Genomic DNA, 23338 nt, shown 5'->3' on the forward strand with positions numbered 1-23338 from the left:
ATAGGAATGCATTGAAAATCAATTAATGCGTTCCTAAGGAAACCGCCTTCAGACCAGGTCCGGGGACAGTCTGTCCCCCGACCTCTTCTGAAGGCTGGGGGGGGGGGAAACAAGGGCTTTTCTTCCCACCCCCAGCATTTTAAAAAACCCCGGGACAGCGGAGGACTTCTCTGCTGTCCGGGGCGATGTAAAAGCCCCTGAGAAGGCAGGCGGGGGGGGACAAAGACTTTTGCCCCCCGCCCGCCTTCAGAAGAGGTCCTGGACCTCTTCTGAAGGCGGGCGGGGGGCGAAAGTCTTTGCCCCCCCCGCCTGCCTTCAAAAGCCGTTCGGGAAGGCAGGCAGGGGGGAACAAAGACTTTCGCCCCCCGCCCGCCTTCAGAAGAGGTCCTGGACCTCTTCTGAAGGCGGGCGGGGGGCGAAAGTCTTTGCCCCCCGTCTGCCTTCAAAAGCTCTCCCGGGAAGGCAGGCAGGGGGGAGCAAAGACTTTCGCCCCCCGCCCGCCTTCAGAAGAGGTCCAGGACCTCTTCTGAAGGCGGGCGGGGGGCGAAAGTCTTTGCCCACCCCCGCCTGTCTTCAAAAGCCGTCCGGGACAGCGGAGAAAGGCGCTGCCTTTCTCCGCTCTCCCGGGAAGGCAGGCAGGGGGGAGCAAAGACTTTCGCCCCCCGCCCGCCTTCAGAAGAGGTCCTGGACCTCTTCTGAAGGCGGGCGGGGGGCGAAAGTCTTTGCTCCCCCCCCCCACCTTCAAAAGCCGTCCGCGATAGCGGGAAGCTCTTCCCTGCTATCCCGGACTGCTTTTAAAATGCTGGCGGTGGGGAGCAAAGCCTTTCGGCCCCCGCCGGCCTTCCTGGACCTCTTCTGAAGGCCGGAGGGGGGGAAAGGCTTTGCTCCCCACCACCAGCATTTAAAAGAGGTCCCCGGAGATTTCCCTATGGGCTTTCGTCTTGCGAAGCAAGCCCATAGGGAAATTCGTCCTGCGAAGCGCCTCCAAAACAGAAAACCCTTTCGTCTTGCGGGTTTTCCGTCTTGCGAGGCATTCGTCTTGCGGGGTACCACTGTACTTCATATTCACATGACATTTTGGTTTCATGACAAAATGGGTAAAATACAACAGGGTGTATTTTTGTTCTCACTCCTTAGTATGTATATATGCACCATTTAAATTTTATCTAGCTCCATTTGCCAAAATGAAATTGAAGAGGAACTTGACAAAGGTTTACCTCCAATAAGCAGCAGCACAGCAGAAGACTCACTAATGTCCATGGAGGCAGAAGACTCACAAATGTCCACAGAGGCAGGTGTCAGATCAATGAAACTTGCATTTTCCTCTGTAAAGTCCTGTTCTCTTGGTAGGTTTAGGTAGGATGTTCTCTCTCTCTCGGACAATATGCATGCTTTCTCATTTACACTCAGTTCTGAACTTGAAGTGGTTTGGCGTGAGCAAAATCCTGGCTCTTCCTGAGACAGGTAAAAGGTTTTCATTTCAATTTCAGTGCTACCGTCATTGCTGAATGTTTGGTATGAGGGCTCCTGGTGAATATACTCACAGAAACAGGCATGCTGCCTAGAGATGGCCAGTAGCTTTGAACAACCCATTTCCTTCTGATGCAAATAGCTGAGTGACTTCCTTGAAGAACCAGCAGTCCCTTGGAAGCCATATCCAATCCCCAACATGCAGTGAAAAGTTTTGGATGAAGGTTCTGTTGTCCTAGCCAGTTGTTTCCACATCTGAGATGGAAAATGGTATTTCCACAGAATACTGCTTGACCTGGTATTAGCAATTCCTCCGCCAAAGAGCAGCATGGAATCTTCAAATATTAAAGCTGAGTGTCCCACCACTTTAGGAGGCCCGTGACTAAATACAAGCACAACAGAGAACAAGGAACACAGATCAGTAATGTTTATGCTGATGAAAATGAGGTAGGATTTTAGTTTCTGTTTGGTCAGCACTATATAGCATCATTAATTACATAAGATAGAGGGAACTGCACTGAATGAAGGTATCTGAATGTATAATGCTCCCTAAATTGGCTGTTACGGATCATTATGCAATAATTCTTGGTCAGCCCAAGTTGAATATACTTTCTTTTAAAAAGTACCAACATTTGTGAAACTGCCCTAATTTTAAAAAGGTACCTCCTCAGAAAGTCTCGGCCTGATTCTGACAGAAATATGTGGCTCAGTATATAAATGTAATCCTCCCTTATCACCGCTTTGTACCAGTACTTCTGCATATCAGGGCCTGACTTCCCACGGCAGCCTCTTCCAGAACAGGAGACCTTGCCCAAGAAATGCATTAGAAATGCCTTCTGCTTTACAACAGCGTTCTTTAGATCACAGAGAATGTGACTAGAATGATGTGAACATGTGCATTATTAAAGCATGAGTTCAACAGCTTATAAGCAAAGGTGGGAAACTTTTGACCCTTTGGATGTTGCTGGACTACAACTCCCACCACCCCCAATGAACTGGACACACTAGATGGGGCTGATGGGGGTTGGGAGTCCCACAACATCCAGAGCACCACCCATTCCCTACCCCACGTTAGAAAGGGAACCAACTCGCTGTTCCACAAAGTACAAATACAGCTTAATCCACATCCCTCAGAGGCAGCCGTCATAGCTGCCTAGCTCCCCGAGACACACATATTTTTAACCTTTCTAATTTTGGGTAGTTTTACCTACTCCTTTCTCAAACTACAGCTTGCTGAAACTGCTGGTGAATAGCTCTCAAAAGATTTTACCTCGTTCTGATACTAGACCAGTTGGCAGCCATGAAATCCCACTTCCAGAAGTCCTTTTGTTCACTCAGACCCATCAGCCCTCCAAACAAATACATGTTGTTGCCATGAACCACAGCTGAGTGGCCATGTCGAGGGCCTGGGCTACCACCGTAAGATACAGCTGGTGTCCACTGTTTTTTATCTGAAGGAAGAAGATTACAGTCCATTTCTGTTTCAACATAGGGGCAGGGAACCTTTTCCAGCCCAACATCTACATTCTCTTCTGGGGCTTGCATGCCAGTAGGGTAGGACCAGAGACAAAAATCAACAGATGTGACTAAAGGCTGTGCACAGTTCCCCAGATCCAAATCATTTCAGGTAGTGAGCTGATGTTTAATAAGGGTTTGCAAAAACCTAACTAAACATACGGTTGGGAGGAGAGCAGGGGAAGAAGTTGTGTCTTGTCCTCTTTCTCAATGGGGAGCAGGAGGGTTTAATCCTGCAGAGTACTCCTTCACAAGTGCCTTTACCACAGGAATACAAAATTAGAGGTTTCTGCATATACGCCATCCTCCTTCAAGGCATGCAAATAACATCCTGTTGCCGTTACACATTCCAGACAGGCATAAGCACTTGAGGAGGGCATGGAGCAGGGCTCTTAGAGGTGTGGCCTGGGAAGAGTCTAGAGGACCAGGTAGAGAGGCTTGAAAGGTCATATTTGGTCCATAAGCTTGAAGTTCCCCCATCCCTGGTTTAATTCAATACCCAGATAAACATGGAGCCGAAGCCAGCTACAGAATTGCATTTTCATTCTCATTCTAGATGTTTCAAATGGGTTTTGTATCATAACCACCAGCCACTTCAGTAGGGATGGGGAGCAGGATCCAAAATTCCCCTACCCACTGCTGGCCACTTTGACAGAACTATCCACCTGCCAGTCACATGGCATCAGGGGATTGAGTTTCAAAGGAAGAACCCAAAGTACTCTCTTAAATTCAAGCTGTGGCTGCAAAGAATCAAAGGAATTTCTAGCTTTTCCCTTTCTAACTAATTGGGTGGTTGCTAAATTTGAAACACACACACACAAAATACCACTTTGACAGGTGGGTAGGGTGACAGAAAAAGTGCAAAATTCTACCAGCAGCTGGAAAGCAACAATTGGAAGTGCACTTGGAGTGTACTCCCAATTATTCATTTTCAAGATGGCCCTGCAGGTTTACCTGTCTGGCCCATGGCTGATGCCGTATGACACCAAGTGATGGCTGCAGTTTGGGCCAAATCACACCACAGCCCAAGGAGGATGCCTGATAAGCCTAATAAGCACACAAGCCAGAGGTTCCTCACTGCTGGGTTGCAGTAACATGCCTACAGAGAAGGCTCAACTTACTTAGACATAAAGTCCAGAATTCTTGAGAAGCACCCTTAAGGTCAACGTATCCGCCATACATGTACATGATGCCTTTGTAGACGACTGCACTGTGGCCCTTTCGATTAACTGGAGCCATTCCCTGCAGAGAGGATAGTAATGAAATAACTACAATTAACAGTTGTTGCCATTACATCTATCCAAGCAGACTTCCTCACTGCTTCCACTTAAAAATGCATTCACACTGGCCTTGTAAAACACCAGTAACTGACACCTTTATGAACATCAGTACAGTGGTACCTCAGGTTACAGATGCTTCAGGTTACAGACACTTCAGGTTACAGACTCCTCTAACCCAGAAATGGTACCTCGGGTTGAGAACTTTGCTTCAGGATTAGAACAGAAATTGTGCAGCAGCAGTGGGAGGCTCCATTAGCTAAAGTGGTGCTTCAGGTTAAGAACAGTTTCAGGTTAAGAACAGACCTCCAGAACGAATTATGTTCTTAACCTGAGGTACCACTGAGCATTTCTGTTCATACAACCACTTGATGGGTATGGGACAGAGGCTTGTTCTCAGTTGAAGGAATAGAAAAAAAGCAATGAATAGCCATGAGAGTTACTCATATTCCATTGCACTGCATAAGCAAGCATGGTGGTGCCTCTGGAAAGGGCATACCATTTGGAAGCCTGTGGCAATTACATCATAGTTGAATATCTGTGACTCAGATATTCACCAGAAGCAACAACCCTCAGAAACAGTTGCATGTTTCCTTCAGGTTTGTTTGAATAGTGAGTCTTCAAAGTGTTTTCCCCCTGAAAAAAGTGATAATACAGCACTGTTTGCAAAGCTGGTTAGGACAAAGTATGTCTGATGGAGGATGAAAGCAGCTTGGAAGCTCTTTACAACATAGAAATAAAGCTCTGGTACAGTTTCACAGGAGAAAAAGTTGGAAAGGCAAGGCTGCCTCTGTTCACCCTTTGACTAAGCCCTTTGCATCACTACTACTGCTGCTGCTTAGGAGGGAAGGTAGTTCAAAACTTGAAGGAACAAGTGCAGGCTGCCCTCACCACACAAGACCTTGATCCTTGATGTCAAGAGCTGCCTGAACCTAAGCTCTTGGTTGTGTGTGCTTGTCTTCATGAAGTGGGGCAGCCTACACTTCCCTAGTGCCACAGGCTTCCAAATGGTATGCCTGGTTTTCACCAAAATATTCTTTAGTACCTATATACATGAAGAACCCCTGGTATTTATTAATGAAAAATTATATAGCTACCCTTTAACATTATCTGGGCAGCTCACAATCTATAATTAATACACCATAAGTAATTTGGTATAGAGAGCAGTTATAAATGCGCTACATATTATAACCAAAGAAACACTCGTGGGTTGTGTCCAACTGTGTTGCTCAGCTGGCAGTAAAGTCAGTAGAATGGGGAAGGAAGCCATTTTCAGCTGTTACCCGCCCCCCCGCCCTAGTACAGTGGTACCTCGGGTTAAGAACTTAATTCGTTCTGGAGGTCCGTTCTTAACCTGAGGTACCACTTTAGCTAATGGGACCTCCCGCTGCCGCCATGCTGCCAGAGCATAATTTCTGTTCTCATCCTGAAACAAAGTTCTTAACCCGAGGTACTATTTCTGGTTTAGCAGAGTCTGTAACCTGAAGCGTCTGTAACCCAAGGTACCACTGTAATATGCTCCAGTGTGCTGGGGGACCCTTCAAAGCAGATTTTGAAGGGTGCCAGAGGCTGCTGGGGATGAAAGCTGCTGGAAATTGCTTCCCTCCCTGTATTGACAAAGGCCAAGCGATACAACACTCCTATTTTAAGATCCAAAAATATACATGCTATATAGATTATTTAAGAATATAGAAGAAATAAGTATCCCTCCCCTTACAGTGAAGAAGTGATACCAGCAGCATAAAATTACTCTGCTGCTGCATTTCCCTGGATGAACCCAGTCTGGAACAGTTTTCAGAACATATTCCTAAGCAAGCTGTTGGATCAACAAAGCAACATGTTTCATGTATGATTCACACATTTCTGTTTTCCAAATTTCTTACCTCACTCTCCCCTGCTTTGAGTTGGCGCTCCATCCACTTAGCTGAATCTGCAGTTTCAATAAAATATCAGTTACAATACTAACCACAAGAGGGTACTCCTGCTCTACTTGTAATGTCATACAAGGCCCATTGAACTTTGGAGATGGGAACCAAGAAAGTTGTTCAGTTCTCCTTAACAGCAACTAAGGTAGCTTTCATTTGTCATAAATATCGCCCAAAAGTAGCATCTCAACAGTGTTTGTCAGCAGTGACACTGGCAAAAAATAAGAAGTACCCACGGCTCAGTGTTTTGCATATTTAATGCTACAGGTTCAATCCTAGGTATATTCAGTTATTTTAAAAAAAAAAAAAAATCTGATATAATGGCAAAAAGAGACCTGGGGGAGCCACTTTGAACCAGGATAGACAATATTGGATGGAACAGACCACTGATCAGACTCAGCTTCCTATGGTCAAAAAATACAACCATATTTATTGTCCCCAATCCAAAGAAGATGATGAATGTACTGTTGTTATGATGTTATAGTATTGGCTGGTAAGGCTTTGTGTCCCCACCCACCATCCTTGGGAATATGCAGAAGATCTCATCTTGCTTTCTCATGAGGCCTGGACCTAAGAAATGTTTTGCATGCACTATAGCAAAAGAGCAGACCCCTGGTTCTCAGCCACAAGCCAACTATATCTCTTCTGTAATGTTTGAAAGGTATTAGTATGCCATTAAATTGGCTTGAGGCTTCTGGCTGCAATTCATGGTTCCCAGGAACTGAATCCCTGCCAACTATACAGAAAAGACATGATCAACAAATGGAAGAATGCTAGGACTGCCGTGGCCCTAATACTCAGTGTTCTGTCACAAATATATAGCTGAATTACTAAATTTGTGTTTAGTGAAACATTGATTCAAACACAAAGGTAGTTAAGTGGATTTCTCAACCTCCTCCTACTCCTGTACTTTTGCTGGGTAGTTTTGCTGTGAATAATCCTATAGTGAATGAGACACGGGGAAGCTTCTTGTTAAATAGCATGGTGTTTCTTTTTCTATAGATATGTTTACCTGAAATGTTAAAACATTCTATAGTTCAAATGGATTGACTATTGATCTTACTGGAACTTGACTGGAAATCTGATGCTTCAAGCAAGCTCAGGCAGATGTAATGGCAAACAAGGCATGTCAAAAGATTCTCACCTGTCTACTCCACCCAAACAGGCTGCCCTACCTACGTATTTATCAAATCTATATGCAATCCTGTTTAAAGATGTTGCTTGTCTAGTTCCATACCAGTGTCATACATCCAAAGAGGATTCTTTCTCAGTGTGAAGGCAGAATCCACCATTCCACCAAAGATATAGAGGATACCCTGAAAGCAAAATAATGATTTTCTTGTAAAACATACTTGTATCTTCCATAGTCAAATGCAATCAAGTGAATTCATTGTAAATTTCAAATCACAATCTAAGCTGCACTCCAGCAACAGACATATGGAAGGAGTAATGGTCCCATGCACCATGCTCTACACATACAAACACACACACACACACACACACCCCGCAAAGAAGCTAAAACTATACTCCAGTCTGACCTGCAATGAATCCTCAGAAGTGAATGTTGCATGTTTCAATGGAGAGAGGCACAGAATGGGCTGTGCAAACTTTTGTGATTGCAAGCACACTTAAATATTGAACACACAGAATTAAATCCAAAAGACTTGCTTACTAAGGCAGATCCCGATAGCCACTTCAGGTGGATAGTACTGTGGTCACAAACATTTATTACAATATTTGTTGACTCTGAACCTTTCTGCAAGGTGTTAAAGCCTACAGCCGGAGTGGAGAACCCTTTTTAGCCCAAGGCTACATTCCCTCGTGAGCAACTTTTGGGGACCACATGCCAGTGGTGATGAGAGGGCAAAGCCAGTGGGGCAATGGATTTGACAGGAGGGCTACATTCCTGTAATGCAAAATGCCAGGCAAGCAAGAGGCATTATCACAGGAAAAAGAAAGACAGGGCACAGAGCAGTGCCAGTGAGGGGAGAGGCCTAAGAGAACTTAAATGCCAGATAGAGTGGCCTAGAGGGCCACATCTGGCTCCCAAATGTGAGTTTCCTCATGCTTGGCCTATAGGAATGACAAAAATATTTTTAATACACTATTGGGGGGGGTGTATCTACAATGTCTACTGAACAAACAATAATTTTTTTTTTAAATTTTTTAAAATATTTTATTAAGGATTTTCTTGTTTTACAGAAGTGTAGTGCCTCGTATTTTTTTCTTTCCATGTAACATTTTTACAAATCCGTTTCATTTGTTGAGGCATTAGGGGGAGAAGGAAAAAAGAAAGAAAAAGAAAAAAGAAAGGGGGGGTGGAGAGAGGGAAGATGGGTAGGGGTGGGGTCGGGTGGCGGTGTTTCTATTATTTTTAATGTATGTAGAGTTTGGTGTCAGTGTTGCTTGTGTTGTTCACTTGTGTTCCTTTGGCGGTGAGAGAGGTTGGGGTTGGCCTAGGGTGTGATTGTTTGCTTGTGATTGGCTGTGGTGATCTTTGTTTTCGTGTGTGAGTGAGGTGGGTGGGTGTTTTGGATCAGGTTAGCCATATTGATTTGTATGCTGTTGGTGGATTATTGTCATTGTCCTGTTGGGCTGTGTATGTGATAAAGGGGAGCCATACCGGGGTGAAGGCGTCTTCTTCTGTTTGTCCCCGTGTCAGTTTCAGTTTATTAGTTAATTTTTCTAGTAGTGCTGTTTCCCATACTATTTGGTACCATTGGTCCATGCTTACTCCTGACAGGTCTCTCCAGTGTCTGGTTATGGTGTTTCTGGCTGCTGAGAGCAGGTGGGTTATGAGTTCTTTGTGGTGTAAATGGGCATTGTTGTCTTGGAAGATGTTTAGTAGGGCCAATTCTGGGGTGATGTCTATTACTTGCTTAGTTATTTTACATATTTCTTGTATGGCTGTTGTCCAGAATAGTGGATTTTGGGACACTCCCACCACATGTGGAGGTATGTGCCTGTGGAGGTGCACCCTCTCCAGCATTTTGGTGAGGTTCCTGGGTGTATTAGCGCTAGTTTCCTTGGTGTTAGGTACCACCTGTAGGTGAGTTTCAGTGTGAGTTCTTTTCTTTTCGTTGATATGGATTTAAAGGGGGGTTTAGACCACATTCTTGTCCATTGAGTGGGGTTAATCTCATAGCCTATGTCATTCTCCCATTGTTTTTTGATTGCGTCTAGGGGATTTGCGGGATTATGGAGTAGTATTTTGTATATTGCGGATACCGTCCCTTTACCGTTTCCCTTTGTTGTTAGGAGGAGGTTTTCGAAGGTTGTCAGGGGCCTAGTTGCTGCTGATTTTACTGTTGGGTTGTTTAAGAGGGCATGTAGTTGGTGTTGTGTTAACCAGGGCATTTGGGTGTCTTCTAACAAACAATAATTTTGAGGCACATCTTTTAAGGGGGCTGTGCAAATTGATTTGTGGGACATACACTTGGGGCTGATTTGAAATGTTATGTTACCTCCACAGAGGCTGCAGAAACGCATCAGGTATAACATTTAAAATGGGTAGTGTCAGCAGTCACAAAGATAACTGAGTCACATGGCAGACGCTGCACGTACTAAGCTGACACACAAGATAAGATGTTTTTTAAGTGTCTGCTTGCCAGCCAGAACACCACACAGATGTGCTTTTTGACAGCTTCCACATAGCCCAGCTGTAAGGTTTCTAATATTTAAACCAGCCCTAGTAGGTAAAAATAAATTGAATAACGTTACTGAAAGGAATGTCCTCCTACAGCTGACTGGCTGTTTCATTGTCATTCCCTCTCAACGAAACAACCTTGTCACTAACAGAGAACAATATGCCAAAAAAAGCCACCTGCAAAAAAACCATGGTACTCTGTTCCTTATTTCACCTAAAAGGAGAACAGCAAACCAAATGCTTGTTCACCTTATTTCACCTAAAAGGAGAACAGCAAACTATCATCTTACTCCATTAATAACACTACCCACTCACTAATTTAGTTAAAAGAAAAACAACAACCATACATATGTTTGCAAGTGTGTGTTTGTTCAATCACACTTTGTATTTATAGGTTTACGTCTCAAAAATGTGATCAGTGAAAGGAGGCCCTCAAAGTACACAGTAGCTGAACCTCTCTAGGAAAGAAGGGCTGTTCCCTCCCCTTTTAGAGTTCTTTCTGCTAACAACAGTTACCTGACCTGTAGGAATAGAAGTGTTACACATACCCAGCAGTTTCTCGGGGGGGGGGGGCTGGATATTTTTGCTGCTGCAGGAAGAAGAGAATAGAGATTCTTACCCTGAAGCAGAAGTCTGAGCCTACCAGGAAACTAAACTACAGAACAGCACCAGCCACACAGACTATAATGGGGAAATGACAGGCGGAATCTAGACACATATACAAAATGCTATGAAAATGCTTTTTTAAGAAGTGTTTTGAAAAATATATTGAATTTGCCATAAGCTCACCATCTAGTGTCACATTTGTATAATGCACTTAAAATACACTTAAAACATTATATTTGCAGCTGTATAGCTGAGTCCACAGTAGCAAAGAAGAACTAGTTATTGTATTATACAGGACTAAATCAATTCAAACTTGCCTGATAATCCACCATTGTGTGCTCCTCCAGTTCTTCAGGGCCATCTTCTGAGTTTTCCAGTCTCTCCCATTCATTATTCTCTAGAAAGTGTTTTGATTAAGATTGTCAAGGTGTGAAAGGGACCCATGAAATCACCTAACCTGTCTTTCTCCCAACATGGAGCAGTTATTTATCTCAAGCTCTGTTAAAATTCCACAGAGATTAAGCAAGTAAAACATGGACTGTCATCCTCTGTGATGCATTGAAGTGGATACCTGTGGGTCCCTGTGTATTAGAAAACAAGGCAAGAGCTTCAGCTCTATGGACAAGTTTCACAATGGCCAGTCTGCAGCGCTGGAAAATACTGGCTCCATCTGCTTGCACTAGTCTCCAACAAGACTTGTCTGTTAAAAAGGATGCATGTTATTGGACAAATGCAGTCTCGGTTTGCATTTTATTGAGTCTCTCTCAAACAGTTGCTGGCCACAGACAAAACACATAGCTGAGGCAGAAAATGCACATCAGAAATATGGGCTTCCACCAAAAACAGTCACCACTTACCAAGAGTTTCATCCTTTCCCTCCATAACCATAGTTTAACTTGCTTAGCATGAGAATGCAGTGAGACTTCCTGCCCCTCCAGTGTCAGCTGATGTAGAACAGCAGCAAGGAAATGCATGTATTTTACTATATGTTATAGAGGGAGCGTGGACTGGACATATGACATTTTGGCAGCAGCCTGATTTTTGATAATGTGTAATTAAACCCTGTATTTATCCCATGGCCTAGTACCCTGTGCCTGTCCTAGGATTAATATCCACAGATACACAGAACACAACAATGTTCTTTAGAATCCATTTTGGATAGTTGCCACTGAGAATTAAACCCCACCTCCAAATTCACAAACTTTCAGATGTAAACTCACCATTCGCCTAGTTTCTGAAATGGTAATGACATAAAAGCTGTTGCACTGGATCACACAAGAGAAACAGCAATGCTTTCTGAACAGGTATGTTCACTTTTCCTTATCAACACAGGAAACCAAGGGTATGGTTTACCAGAAAAACAAAAGCATTTGCCTGCAAGTGCCACAGGTAGTCATCATAATACTTCTACATTATTTTTATTTTCATACATGGAAAAGGTTTGCATTAGCTTTCCGTAAAGGTGGGCTTGAATGAAGAATCCACATAACAATCATTATTCTTATTGTTATTAGGGTGATAAAGTTTATTCATTAATCTTAATTTGCTTACTTGGATTGGGGGGGGGGCAGGAATCTGCTATAGAAAGAATCTGGTGGAAATTTCATCAGGAAAAACAGGTTTGTGTGAATACAGCATGTAGATTTGGTTTAGTCAGTGGCATAATGATACATGTAACTACAATATATGACATCTGAAGGCAGCTCTCTATAGGGAAGTTTTTAATGTTTGATGTTTTACTGTGTTTTTATAATTTATTGGAGCAACCCAGTCAGATGGGTAGGATACAAATAAAACATTGATGATGATGATAATGATGATGATTTAGTGAACAGGAAAACTTACCTATCTTGTATCGCCAGAAATCATTCAAGGTAGTATTTTGCCGTCCACCATAAATATAAAGGAGCCCCCTGCAGATGCAGCAGGCATGCTTGAATCGGTCACATGGAGAAGATTTGCTCTCTAGTACTGGCTTCCATGTATACTCTACTGTTTTTCTTTTCATCCCTGGGTTAGCTGTAAGGTATACCCATGTCAAGAAGATTTCTCCAGAGTGTCACAGTCCTAACCTGAATACAGGAAGAGAAAGTCAAGAAAACAAAGATGGTTGATGGAACATACTAGAATGCTAGAACTTCCAGAAATGACCAAAATGTTGCTAGGTTCAAACTGATTATCGAAGGGTTTTATGATATAAGTTAACTCATGCACCATGATGCACTGTGAGTCTCAGATCTGTAGACTTACACTGGCTTTACTGAAACTTCTCTCATTGATTAAATAAAATAAAAACAACTCTGTCCAGGAGCCAAACATTAAAGACAATTCTACAGCAATGGAAACAATTCTTATTATTTGAGCCTGCTGAAGTAGAGAAGTTACTACAGAGAGACGTGCCTCCATGGATTCATTAATGTTTTGATGATGATTCTATTATTTGCAACAGAAGTACAAACTCAAAGAGGAAAATGGGTAATGTGACAAGAACAGCAGCACTCCAAAGTTTGTTAAATATTATTATAGTTTATTGTCATAACAAAAAAATTATATTTTTCAGAAAGAAAAAGAAAGAGAGGAGATTTTGACAGTGAAGGTTCAATGTAGTGATCAAGAAATGTATGAAAGGGGACTCAAAGAGGGAACAGAATTAAGAAATATTGAACAGACAAGGTGCAAGGACAGGACAGTCCTAACCATATCTAACTCAGAAGTAAGTCCAACTGAATTAAATGGGGCTTACTTCCAGGTAAGCTGGGTCAGGACTGCATCCTAGATTAAGAGAGAAAACACTTTGACTTAGTAGAGACAGAGCAGATAAATGGAGAAATATATAGTCATGAAATAAATAGTTTGAATTCATCAAGAATTACTGGTACTACTTTTCTGATTTGAAAAACAAACAAAACCTTGCACTGTTTGCTCAAAGGATAATACACTGCACAAAATCATCCTGTAAAACCAGTTTTTGGCTTCCATTTTGGCAAAGCAACAGTGGCCAAGAATGTTCTAATCACATAAACCTTTGGATAATTTCAGGTTCTTTGCTATAATAATTAGTCACTGTATGCTGGATCTCTTACCATCCCCTGGGCACTGCGAGTTTGGCTATATATCTAGTCAAATGTGTTAACATGTGGTTAGGTTTGCTGCCCAAATTGGAACTGAAACTCCTAGTTAGTAGTCAAACTCTCTAGACATGCCATTTAACATTTCACCATTTTTAATGTGGCATCCATCCACAGTGGATTTCTTATGTTAGCATACACAAATAATCAGTAAGTATACTTTCCTTTCTGAGAGAGTTGGCTCCTAGAAAGATTTGAACCACTTTGTGAAGTTTGCTGGGGCTGAGGTCCCTTCATCCCACCCTGCCAATACAATATTTGAAAGGGGGCCCAAGTTGATGGGCATTGCCATTCAAATGGTGTGCATGTCTTGTGATCAGTTATGTAGGGTGGGGCTGCCCCCTTGTTAGATAATCCACTTGCTATGTTCAAGAAAAGAACATATCCTTCCTTTACTAATTAGATACCTGCTAACAAATAAACTATTGGCTTCTATAGGAATAGACCACAGCACAGTGGTATGACACACACTTTGCATATAGAAGGTTTCAGGATTCAGTCCCTGACATCTCCAGAAAAATAATGATGATGATGCATGCTATGTGAAAACACTTTGCTAAGATCCCAGACAGCACTGCAAATCAGAATAGAAAATACTGGGCGAAGTAGACCATATCCCGGCATAGTTCAAGGCAGCAATCTATGTTCTTACAGGCAGCCCCATGTAGAGTATATTGTAGTAATCAAGTCTGGATGTACCAAGCACATACTGTATAACATAACCAAGGCCAAAGCTGCTTTGTGCAGATAAATTCACAGGTGGTAAAAGGATGTCAAGAAATAAAGGAGCACCACTCTGATTGGGGGGAGGGGGGAATCCACAGACTGGGACACAACCTAAAGTGTTTTGCTCAGGGAATTTTTAGAAAATATTCAACATGTGTCAGCTCATTCCAGAGCTGCAATATATGTAATGCCCAATAGTTCCAGTGATAAGACAACATAGGAAGTAGAAAGATTGTAGTTGCACAAACAAATTTCCAACTTGTTTCTTCTCTTAAGGAGAACTCTTTATCATTGCTAAGGTAAAGGTAAGGTAAAGGTACCCCTGCCTGTACGGGCCAGTCTTGACAAACTCTAGGGTTGTGCGCTCATCTCACTCTAGAGGCCGGGAGCCGGCGCCGTCCGAAGACACTTCCGGGTCACGTGGCCAGCGTGACGAAGCTGCTCTGGTGAGCCAGCACCAGCGCAGCACACGGAAACGCCATTTACCTTCCTGCTATAAAGCGGTACCTATTTACTTGCACTTTAAGGGTGCTTTCGAACTGCTAGGTGGGCAGGAGCTGGGACCGAATGACGGGAGCTCACCCCGCTTTGGGGATTCGAACCGCCGACCATGCAACCGGCAAGTCCTAGGTGCTGAGGTTTTACCCACAGCGCCACCCACGTCCCATCATTGCTAAGGTAGAACTACCCAAAGCGACAGTAAATAACTGAGTATAGTATAAGTATATCAGTTTCCTCTCTGTTTGCTTTTAAGGTTGCTACACCTAACACCAAGATGATTGCCAATCAAAAGTCAAGCCCTATATTATTTATTTAAGACTATTATGTAGCAGTTCCACTGGTTAACACTGCATTTCTAGACCCACTCCAAACTGCTGGTTTTACTCTATAAAGCCTTAAATGGTTTTTGTGACCAGGTAGTTTGAAAGAATCCTTGTATGAACTCTATGAACCTGCCTATGCCTTAACAACAGCATCTGAGGCCCTGCTTGTTGGCCCTCCTTTTATTGGTGGGCAGTGATTCAATCTGAAGTTGTTTGTAATCAGAGAACAGAGATCTTTATAGAGAGATTGCAATAAGATACTTAACATTAAGGACAAAAGTCATCACAGTGGTTACATTACTATTGCTCATATAGCACCATCAATGTACATGGCATCTTACATCACAAACAAAAATTGGTAGGTGCCTGCCACTAAGGACCTAACCATATAAATCAGATATTGGAGAAAAGAACAGAGCAAAGGGAAGAGAAAGAGAAAGGAGAAAGCCTGAATATGAGAAAACACACATATAAATTGTTAGGAGCAGTGTTCAAAACTCCCATTGTTCTAGGCACATTTTGTGACAGGGAATTTCGTTAGTTTGAGCAGTTTCTGAGCTCTGGGCACAGTACTGCGCCTAAGATTTCAGATTAAAACTGCAGAGTGGAAGGAAAGGAGGACCTTTTTCTGTCTCCCCACATCCAGCTACTCTCTAAAGCAGCGGTCAGCAACCTTTTTCAGCTGTGGGCTGGTCTACCGTCCCTCATGTGGGGGGCCGGACTATTTTTTTGGGGGGGGGGAATGAACGCATTCCTATGCCCCACAAATTACCCAGAGATGCATTTTAAATAAAAGCACACATTCTACTCATGTAAAAACACCAGGCATGCCCCACAAATAACCCAGAGATGCATGTTAAGTAGAAGGACACATTCTACTCATGTAAAAACACGCTGATTCTCGAACTGTCCGCGGGCCAGATTGAGAAGGCAATTGGGCCGCATCCAGCCCATGGGCCTTAGGTTGCCTACCCCTGCTCTAAAGACTGGAGAAGAGACCCTCTTAAGAATATTAGGGGGGTGAGCAGGGGAAGGACTAGACCATGTGAAAAATGAACATATTTTAGCTGCAGTTCATTCATTTTCAGCTTTGTATTTTTGACATTCTGTTGTTGCAGCCATAACCAAGGTTTAAGGTGCTATTTAGCTCCTAGCTTTCACATCTCAGTTTCTAACACTGGTTAGGAATTAGGATTCCTCTAAGTACAGAGGAAAGCTTGACAAGCTCTGGAAGTCTGGACCAAGCATCAATAAGTGAGAGCAGAGTCAAGAGAAACAGAGCTTAAACTGTCATCCCCTGATGTACCTGTACTACAAGACTGCCGAAGCAGCTGCTAACTTTCCAAGCAGAGCATAGCAAGGTAGCCCTATCAATTCCACTCCTTCCTGCTCTGTGACAATGTTGGCACCCAGAAACAGAGTGGCTACAGAAGAGGGCTCCCTCCCCAAGACTGGACAGGGAAGTATGAACAAGAGTTCACAAAAAAGAACCATGCCTAACCCTAAGAGCAGCAGGTGTGGGGAGTGGATGTGGCCCTCCAGACCTCTCTGTTTGACTCTCAGGAATCTCCTAGACCACGTCCTTCACCAGTCCTGCTCTAAGCTCATCTCAAGTGCTGTTGCCTGGCTGAAATGCATCCTTCAACCATAACAATGTCTCTTGCTTGCATGGATGGAGAGATTTGTGTGGGTGTGTAGGTGTGTAGAAACTTTCAACTTCTACATAAGTTGGAATGTAGCCTATTCTACAAAGGGAAGAGTCACATCTGCTGCTATACCCACATTTGCCTCTGGGGGTGCCCTACATGCCCTACAAGCAGCCCCCAGGGAATACTGGAAAAGGTATCCACCTCTGCTCTAAGCATTAGACCAACCAGTGAGGTAATAATCAGATTTAACCTCTTACCTGCTTTGCTGTTCCTTCCTGCATTGTTTCTGTGTGTCAAAGGTATGTGGCATTTCAAAAATACAGTTCAGCTGAGAAATTATATGCCCTTTAATGTTGCACTGCATACCCAAGTGTCGCCTGAGTTTGATCAGACTTTCCTGAAATCCCAGTTACCTTGGAAGCCCATGAGCAAAGGAAAGTTGTGAATGAACCCTAGTTATTTCAAGAAAGCATATTCTTCCTGGCCCACTGACTTCTACACAAGTGAGCACCAACCGCCAGTGTGAGATAGCAGGCAGGCTTTTAAGTTTGGAAGGAGTTGCATGTCCATTTAGCTATTAATAATCACCAAATGGTCTTGGGCAAGTACTGTTTCTCACAGGCTTGTTTAGATAACTGGAAAGCATGCTATAACGCTATAAAGTTCTACAGAATATATTACAAAGCATAGGCTACGATCAGGGCACATTGAAAAGCAGACAACTGTTCTGCATTAGTTAAAAGAAAGTGTCAAGTCACAGTTTGATAGTCTACTCTTACGGCACTTTATTTCTGTACTTCTGGGTGTGATGGTTTCAGATTTCCTTCCGATTAATAGGATGTCACTGCCTGTTTCCCAACAGAGAGGCAAGCAGGACACAAAACGCCTGTTTCAAAACCAACAGTGTTGCTCTTCCGCTCTCCCCTCCTTTCCGTTAAGGGGAAGAGGGGTGGCTGTAGGCAGTTTGTTAAAAGGGCCTGGCCTGTTCTCTCTTAATGTCCCAGTAACATAAACTAAAACCCAGTGAATGCCCTATGGCCCCATAGTACAACCCTGAATCTTTTCCCTCTCCCTCTCTCCCCATGCCAGGGCTCAGCTGTGGAGCAAAAGATGGCAACAACAGAGAAGGGAGTGCATTCCCTCACCAATAAACAACTGTAAGCAGCTGCCACGCAAGTAGGATTGGAGAGGAGGAGGAGATATTGACAGCCAGGAGTTGTGCCTCCTTAGTTAGAAACTGAGCACTGCCTATTCCTTGCAGCCATAAAAGACAAGTCCCAGATGGTTGAACTTGAAACCCATCCTTACAAAGATATGCAAACGGAGAGAAGCTTGGAAATGAAGGGGGGGGGGAATTGGACGACGCCACAGTTTCCATCCCATCTCCCCCCCCCTTCCCCTCACCCCATATAATAAACACAACAAGCTGGAGGGAACAGGAAGAACAGAGCTCTTTATAAGAGAAATAAAAGTTGCACGCAGCTCTCTCCCCGCCTCCAATTCTTTCTTTTCTCCCTTTAACTACCTCCTCAAAAACGAGCTGAGGGAGAAGCAGAAAGCCCCACAGACTGAAAGGAGGACATAGGAGACAAGCATTCCTCTCCACAAACCAATATTATTAGACACACACACCGGGGTTGGAGTGAAGGGGGGGGGAGCTCCCTCCCCAGCTGTTAAAAAGGAACAGTTCACCACCACACAACAATGCATTATTTTTTTAACTTCGAGGAGCTGCAGTATCAAACCAAAGTATCACCAGCTGTAGTCATGTATAAATAAGGGCGGGCGAGGAAGCCCGACCAAGCTCTGCCCCCCACCCCGCGCCCTTTCCTCTGCCCCTAAGGGACCAACATGCTCTGCTCCTGCCCCTTTTGCTGGCAAGGCCCGCAGCCCCCTCCCCTCACAAGACACCCCCTCATCCTTTTCCCGTTATAGCTTACGGTACTTGCCCGCGCTCGCCTTGGGCGTTCAGGAAGGCGCGTGCCCGTCAGGGCGCGCGCGCTCCCGCGAGCAACTGTTGGCCCGAGGTCAAGAGGAAAGGCGTCGCCTCAGCCGCCTCCTTCGGGCCCCTCAGCAGCTTGTGCGGGAAGGAACCGGGGCGGAGAGATACTCATGCTCAAGTTGACTTAGCGCGGATTTATGTTGCGATGTTCAATTCTCTCTCTCTCTCTCTTACACACACGGAGAGATATTTCGGAGCATGAAATTTAAAGGGAGAGAAGGAAAGCACACTTCGTGGGGAATATCATGTGCCATTAATAGGACTGACTGACGAGAGAGCCTGCTTTAGGGTCGCGCTTCCAGACCCACCTTGCGCCATCAGCCAAGACTGCTCAGGGTGTCTAAACTTTAAAGGAGGGTTGGCTGGTGGGGAAAACACACGGGGGCGGGGGATAAGTTTCCTTTTCTGGGGAGAAAGTGCAATCGGGGCAAGTGTGTGTCCTGTTGAACTTCTGAGTACATAGTGTAGGTGATGTAGGTGGAGACTTAATTGGGGCTGGGGTTGGTTTGTTTCTTTAAAAAGACTTTTTTATTGTATTGTATCCTGCCTTCCTGCCAGAGAAAGGAGCAAACTAGGAGCAAATTGCTAGGAGCAAACTAGCAATCCAAATACTGTCATAAGGTGGGGATGGACGGGACCTAAACCTAAGAAATTAATGAATGTCGGAATCTAGCTAATATTTAGGCTAGGAAGGGAAAATGCAAGCTGCATAACTGTGCCAGACAAGGAGGCTCATGCAAACCAGCCTGGCCAGGCTAGTTAAGCGCAGAGCCTTAAAGAAGAGTCCTGGGCCATTAAGGGCCATTGGCAATGCAAAAGAGCTGCCCTCCCCACCCCAGCTCTGAGGAGTTGGCAGAGCAGGAGAATCGGCGGGTTACCAAAGTGATGGAAGGCTGACGGAGAAAAGTGTCTTTACAGGAGGCTTGGGATTTTGGCAAGAGGTGTGCTGGGAAGAGGAGGAGAACAAAGGTCAGAACTATCTTGGGTGCTGACTGGAGAGGCTATAACCCAGAGACTGAGGAGCATGGCTGGCTGATCTGGACTCAAGCTGGCTGAAGCTGTGGGAGCAGCAAAGAGGGACTCTCTAGAGATGTAATGCTGTGGATTTTCTTTCTCTGTGTTTATATAGGTTATATAGGTATATTCAGGTTTATATAGGTGTAAAATAAACCATATACAGTGGTACCTCGGGTTAAGAAATCAATTAGTTCCTGAGCTCTGTTCTTAACCTGAAACTGTTCTTAACCTGAAGCACCACTTTAGCTAATGGGGCCTCCTGCTGCTGCCGCACTACCGGAGCAGGATTTCTGTTCTCATCCTGAAGCAAAGTTCTTAACCTGAGGTACTATTTCTGGGTTAGCGGAGTCTGTAACCTGAAGCGTATGTAACCCGAGGTACCACTGTATCTTAAAACACTACAGCCTCTGCCATGCCCTGAATTCACAATGGAAACACGACCCTGGGCGAGTGTTTTGCTACCACTCAGCAGAGATTGGAGTGGCATGTAACAATACAATTACAGTGGTACCTCGGGTTACAGATGCTTCAGGTTACAGACTCTGCTAACCCAGAAACAGTACCTCGGGTTAAGAACTTTGCTTCAGGATGAGAACAGAAATCACGCAGCAGCGGTGCAGCGGCAGCAGGAGGCCCCATTAGCTAAAGTGGTGCTTCAAGTTAAGAACAGTTTCAGGTTAAGAACAGACCTCCAGAACGAATTAAGTTCTTAACCTGAGGTACCACTGTATAATCCCTTAAAACAGGTTTTCAACCCTTTTGAGTCCACAGCTCCCTTAACAAACTACATTCTTTCTGCAGCACCCCTGTGGGGCTCAGGAGCCCATTTACTGTATGTCACCCCTTGCCTGCAGAGCTGGCAGCCTCTCACCCTTTTTCGAACACCCTCGTGGAGTCTTCCCACAGCCTCCTCTCCTCTCCCCTCTCCTTGAGAATCCTCTGGGCAGCTGCTACTGCCACCCCTGGTCTCTGAGCAGCTCAGTCCCAGAGAGAGGTGCCTCCCAAAGGCACCATTTGCTTCTGGAGCTCATAGCCAGGGTTGCTGCAATAAACAGTTGTGCAAGCCTTTGGGAGGCAGAGACACAAGAGGGCATCAGAGGAGGGAGGGAGGGAAGGAAAGAGGGACAGAGGCCAGTGTTGCCCACAGCACCCTGACCATCATTCAAGGCACCCCAGGGTGCCACAGCACACTAGCTGAAAATCACTGCCTTAAAAGATCAATCATAAAAGCAAAGACAAACAAAACATAGCACAAGCAGCAAGGGAATAGTCAAATGCATTCCAAAATAAGAAAACTAAGTGGTATGAGACTGATTTTACTTCCCAAGTTGTATGCAAATACATAATTTTAAAAGACATATCCTTACAAAATGTTTTCCACAGGTGAAAGTGGGATGATGCAGATCTCCCAATCAGCACCCCTCTTTTAAAAAATACTCAGTTTTTGAAGGTGGGGTAGCTATTGTCAGTTTCCAATAGCAGTTTCCAATGTGTGGAAGATTAGTCCTATAATTAGCTGGGAAAAGATGAGGATCAGAAAACAAGCAAGAAAAGGAAAAAGAGGGACAACTTACAGATTTATAATCAGGGTGTGCTGTAGCCTGACAGTAAGCACTGATGGTTAACAGCTTCCAGGCTGAGATCTAAAGAACAAAGGGCATCGAAAGCGGGAAGACAGCAAAGTACAAGGTTCTGGAGACTGTGGAGCAATCAATAGCCAGCTTGCTAAGAAATGACTCCTGTAAGGAAAGTGTTAGCAGCTGTTAGGCTCCTTACTGCAGTCTCTCTACCTAATTGCTGTAGGGAGGCATCTTTTTCTTAGCCATTTAAGGTTTTCACAGTGGTCATTATATTGACTCCACTGTTAGAGGCAGTAAGTCTCTGAATACCAATATGAGCAGAAGAGTCCCACACATGAGTCTTTCTTGTTTGACTCCCTATAGGATCTTCTTCACATCAAGAACAGACCTTTTCAAACTTTTATTTTACACACAATTTATTCGTCAAGTTCTGTCTTCAATTCAGATTTTAGCTGGGAAAGCTTTTCCTTTTTCTTAAACACACTTCTCACCCTTCCAGCACTCCATTCATTTTCATGTCCAAAGTGATTTCTTATGCCCTTGCATAAGTTCCCAACTGGATTATATGGGGGGGGGGGCACCTGCCCTAGAAGTAGAAGAGAGGAAAAACACCAGAATAGGAGTGGGAACTGTACCCTACATATGTGGGGCAGGGAAGAAGGTGAGGAACAGAGAACAGAACCTCCCCCAAGTCATTCTCTTGAGTTGGGTAGGCAGAAATGAGATCCAAATTCAGGGCTTTGTGACTCATCATTGAGCCTACATTGTACCAGAGGTTTTTCTTCTAAAGACTTCTTTCCCTCCAGGCCTTCCCCGATCCATAATACTGAACACTGCTTTTATTTGTTTGAATTAATTGAAATCCTGTTTTTATTGGTTTTTACATGCTGTTATACTGTGATTTTACCAGGTTAGTGTTGTATGCTTGTTTTAATTATATTGTTTATTATTTTTTACATTTTATAGCATGTAGAGTTGTGTGTTTTTTTTAAACCATCAAGCCATTTATAAATTATTGTAAATAAACACATGAATAAAAGTTCACATTAATTGATCCTGAAGCAAATACCGTACTGGACCTAGAAGGTATATTTCAACTAAAAGAGAACTTTTCAAATCCTAGGTCTGCTATACCCAGCCCAGTGGATTTTGTCCTTCAAGGCAGGAACTCGACAATTTAAGGCAGTTTATTGAGGCCTTTGCTGTAGTGATCAGGTGCTGACACTTTCCCTGCAGAGAAAGCATTTGACTGCTTGGGAATTTTCTGTATCACACTCTCTCAGCATTCATGCTATCTCTGGACTGAACGTAATGGATTTAGTTACGGTATTTCCATCCAGTTCCAAAACTGTCACCATGGAATCTATTTTGGATCTTATTAAGTTGGCTGGGGACATCAGCCAGGGCTGCCAATCATTTCTTCTGATTCCAGATCTTCTAGTATGTGCAATCTGGCAGACAGCAGATACTGAAGGAGTTAAGATTGGGAAGATTCAAACCCTGGCATACATGAATGGAAAACACTCACATTCACACTGAGAAGAAACATGAAAAAGTTCCTTCCAATAGCACTACCTCATTCCTTACAAAGGACCACCCTGGATTGGCCCCCAATCTTGAGTGTTTGAAGAGGTGGTCCCCAATTGCTTAAAGGGGTGACAGTAATAAAGCTGCTCCATGACAGTTGAGCAACGGCAAGTGGCTGGATGTCAACTCATATGTTCAAGTTCCTGTTTTATGCTAATGATGCATTTTTGTTGCTTTCATATCTTTAAATATCTCTGCCAGCCCTGATTTAATGCAATATGAGATGCTGAGAATCTCACTGGCTGTAAAATAAATTGGGATACATCTGTTGCTTCCCTGATTAGCAATTTCAGTTTTATTTTGCGTTTGGGTGAAAAAGTGTTAATGACTATATAAAACACTTACAAAGGAAAGGTCCCAACGTTGTTAATCATACAGTACATTTC

The 23338-nt window shown here is 43.9% G+C and overlaps 1 protein-coding gene and 1 long non-coding RNA gene across 3 annotated transcripts in view; both read right to left on the reverse strand.

Annotated features, from left to right (window-relative positions):
* LOC308479250 overlaps positions 1–23338 on the reverse strand; it is a 199777-nt gene that overhangs the window by 1872 nt on the left and 174567 nt on the right. The window lies entirely within an intron of this gene.
* On the reverse strand, positions 1062–19036 carry LOC308478609 (leucine-zipper-like transcriptional regulator 1 homolog). 2 transcript variants are annotated; one of them, XM_081008450.1, is made up of 8 exons: positions 18707–19036; positions 12285–12511; positions 10757–10836; positions 7425–7503; positions 6146–6192; positions 4107–4227; positions 2741–2921; positions 1062–1852 (listed from the first exon to the last, which is right to left on the reverse strand). In XM_081008450.1, exons 2-8 carry the CDS (start codon positions 12445–12447, stop codon positions 1156–1158), a joined length of 1368 nt encoding a protein of 455 aa, XP_080864576.1. In that variant the 5' UTR covers positions 12448–12511; positions 18707–19036; the 3' UTR covers positions 1062–1155. The 2 variants fall into 2 exon arrangements, with proteins under 2 accessions (XP_080864576.1, XP_080864575.1); XM_081008449.1 differs by having other exon boundaries at positions 18716–19035.

Source organism: Podarcis pityusensis, assembly GCF_964106645.2.
Source record: "Podarcis pityusensis genome assembly, chromosome: 1".
Classification (NCBI taxonomy): domain Eukaryota; kingdom Metazoa; phylum Chordata; class Lepidosauria; order Squamata; family Lacertidae; genus Podarcis; species Podarcis pityusensis.

Coding starts and splice junctions, on each gene's coding strand:
- LOC308478609 (XM_081008450.1), bottom strand. CDS start 12,447: ATGAAAAGAAAAACAGTAGAGTATACATGGAAGCCAGTACTAGAGAGC. Junction 10,837..12,284: donor TTTCTGGCGATACAAGATAG/GTAAGTTTTCCT, acceptor AACACTTTCTAG/AGAATAATGAATGGGAGAGA. Junction 2,922..4,106: donor ATTCTGGACTTTATGTCTAA/GTAAGTTGAGCC, acceptor TTCTTCCTTCAG/ATAAAAAACAGTGGACACCA.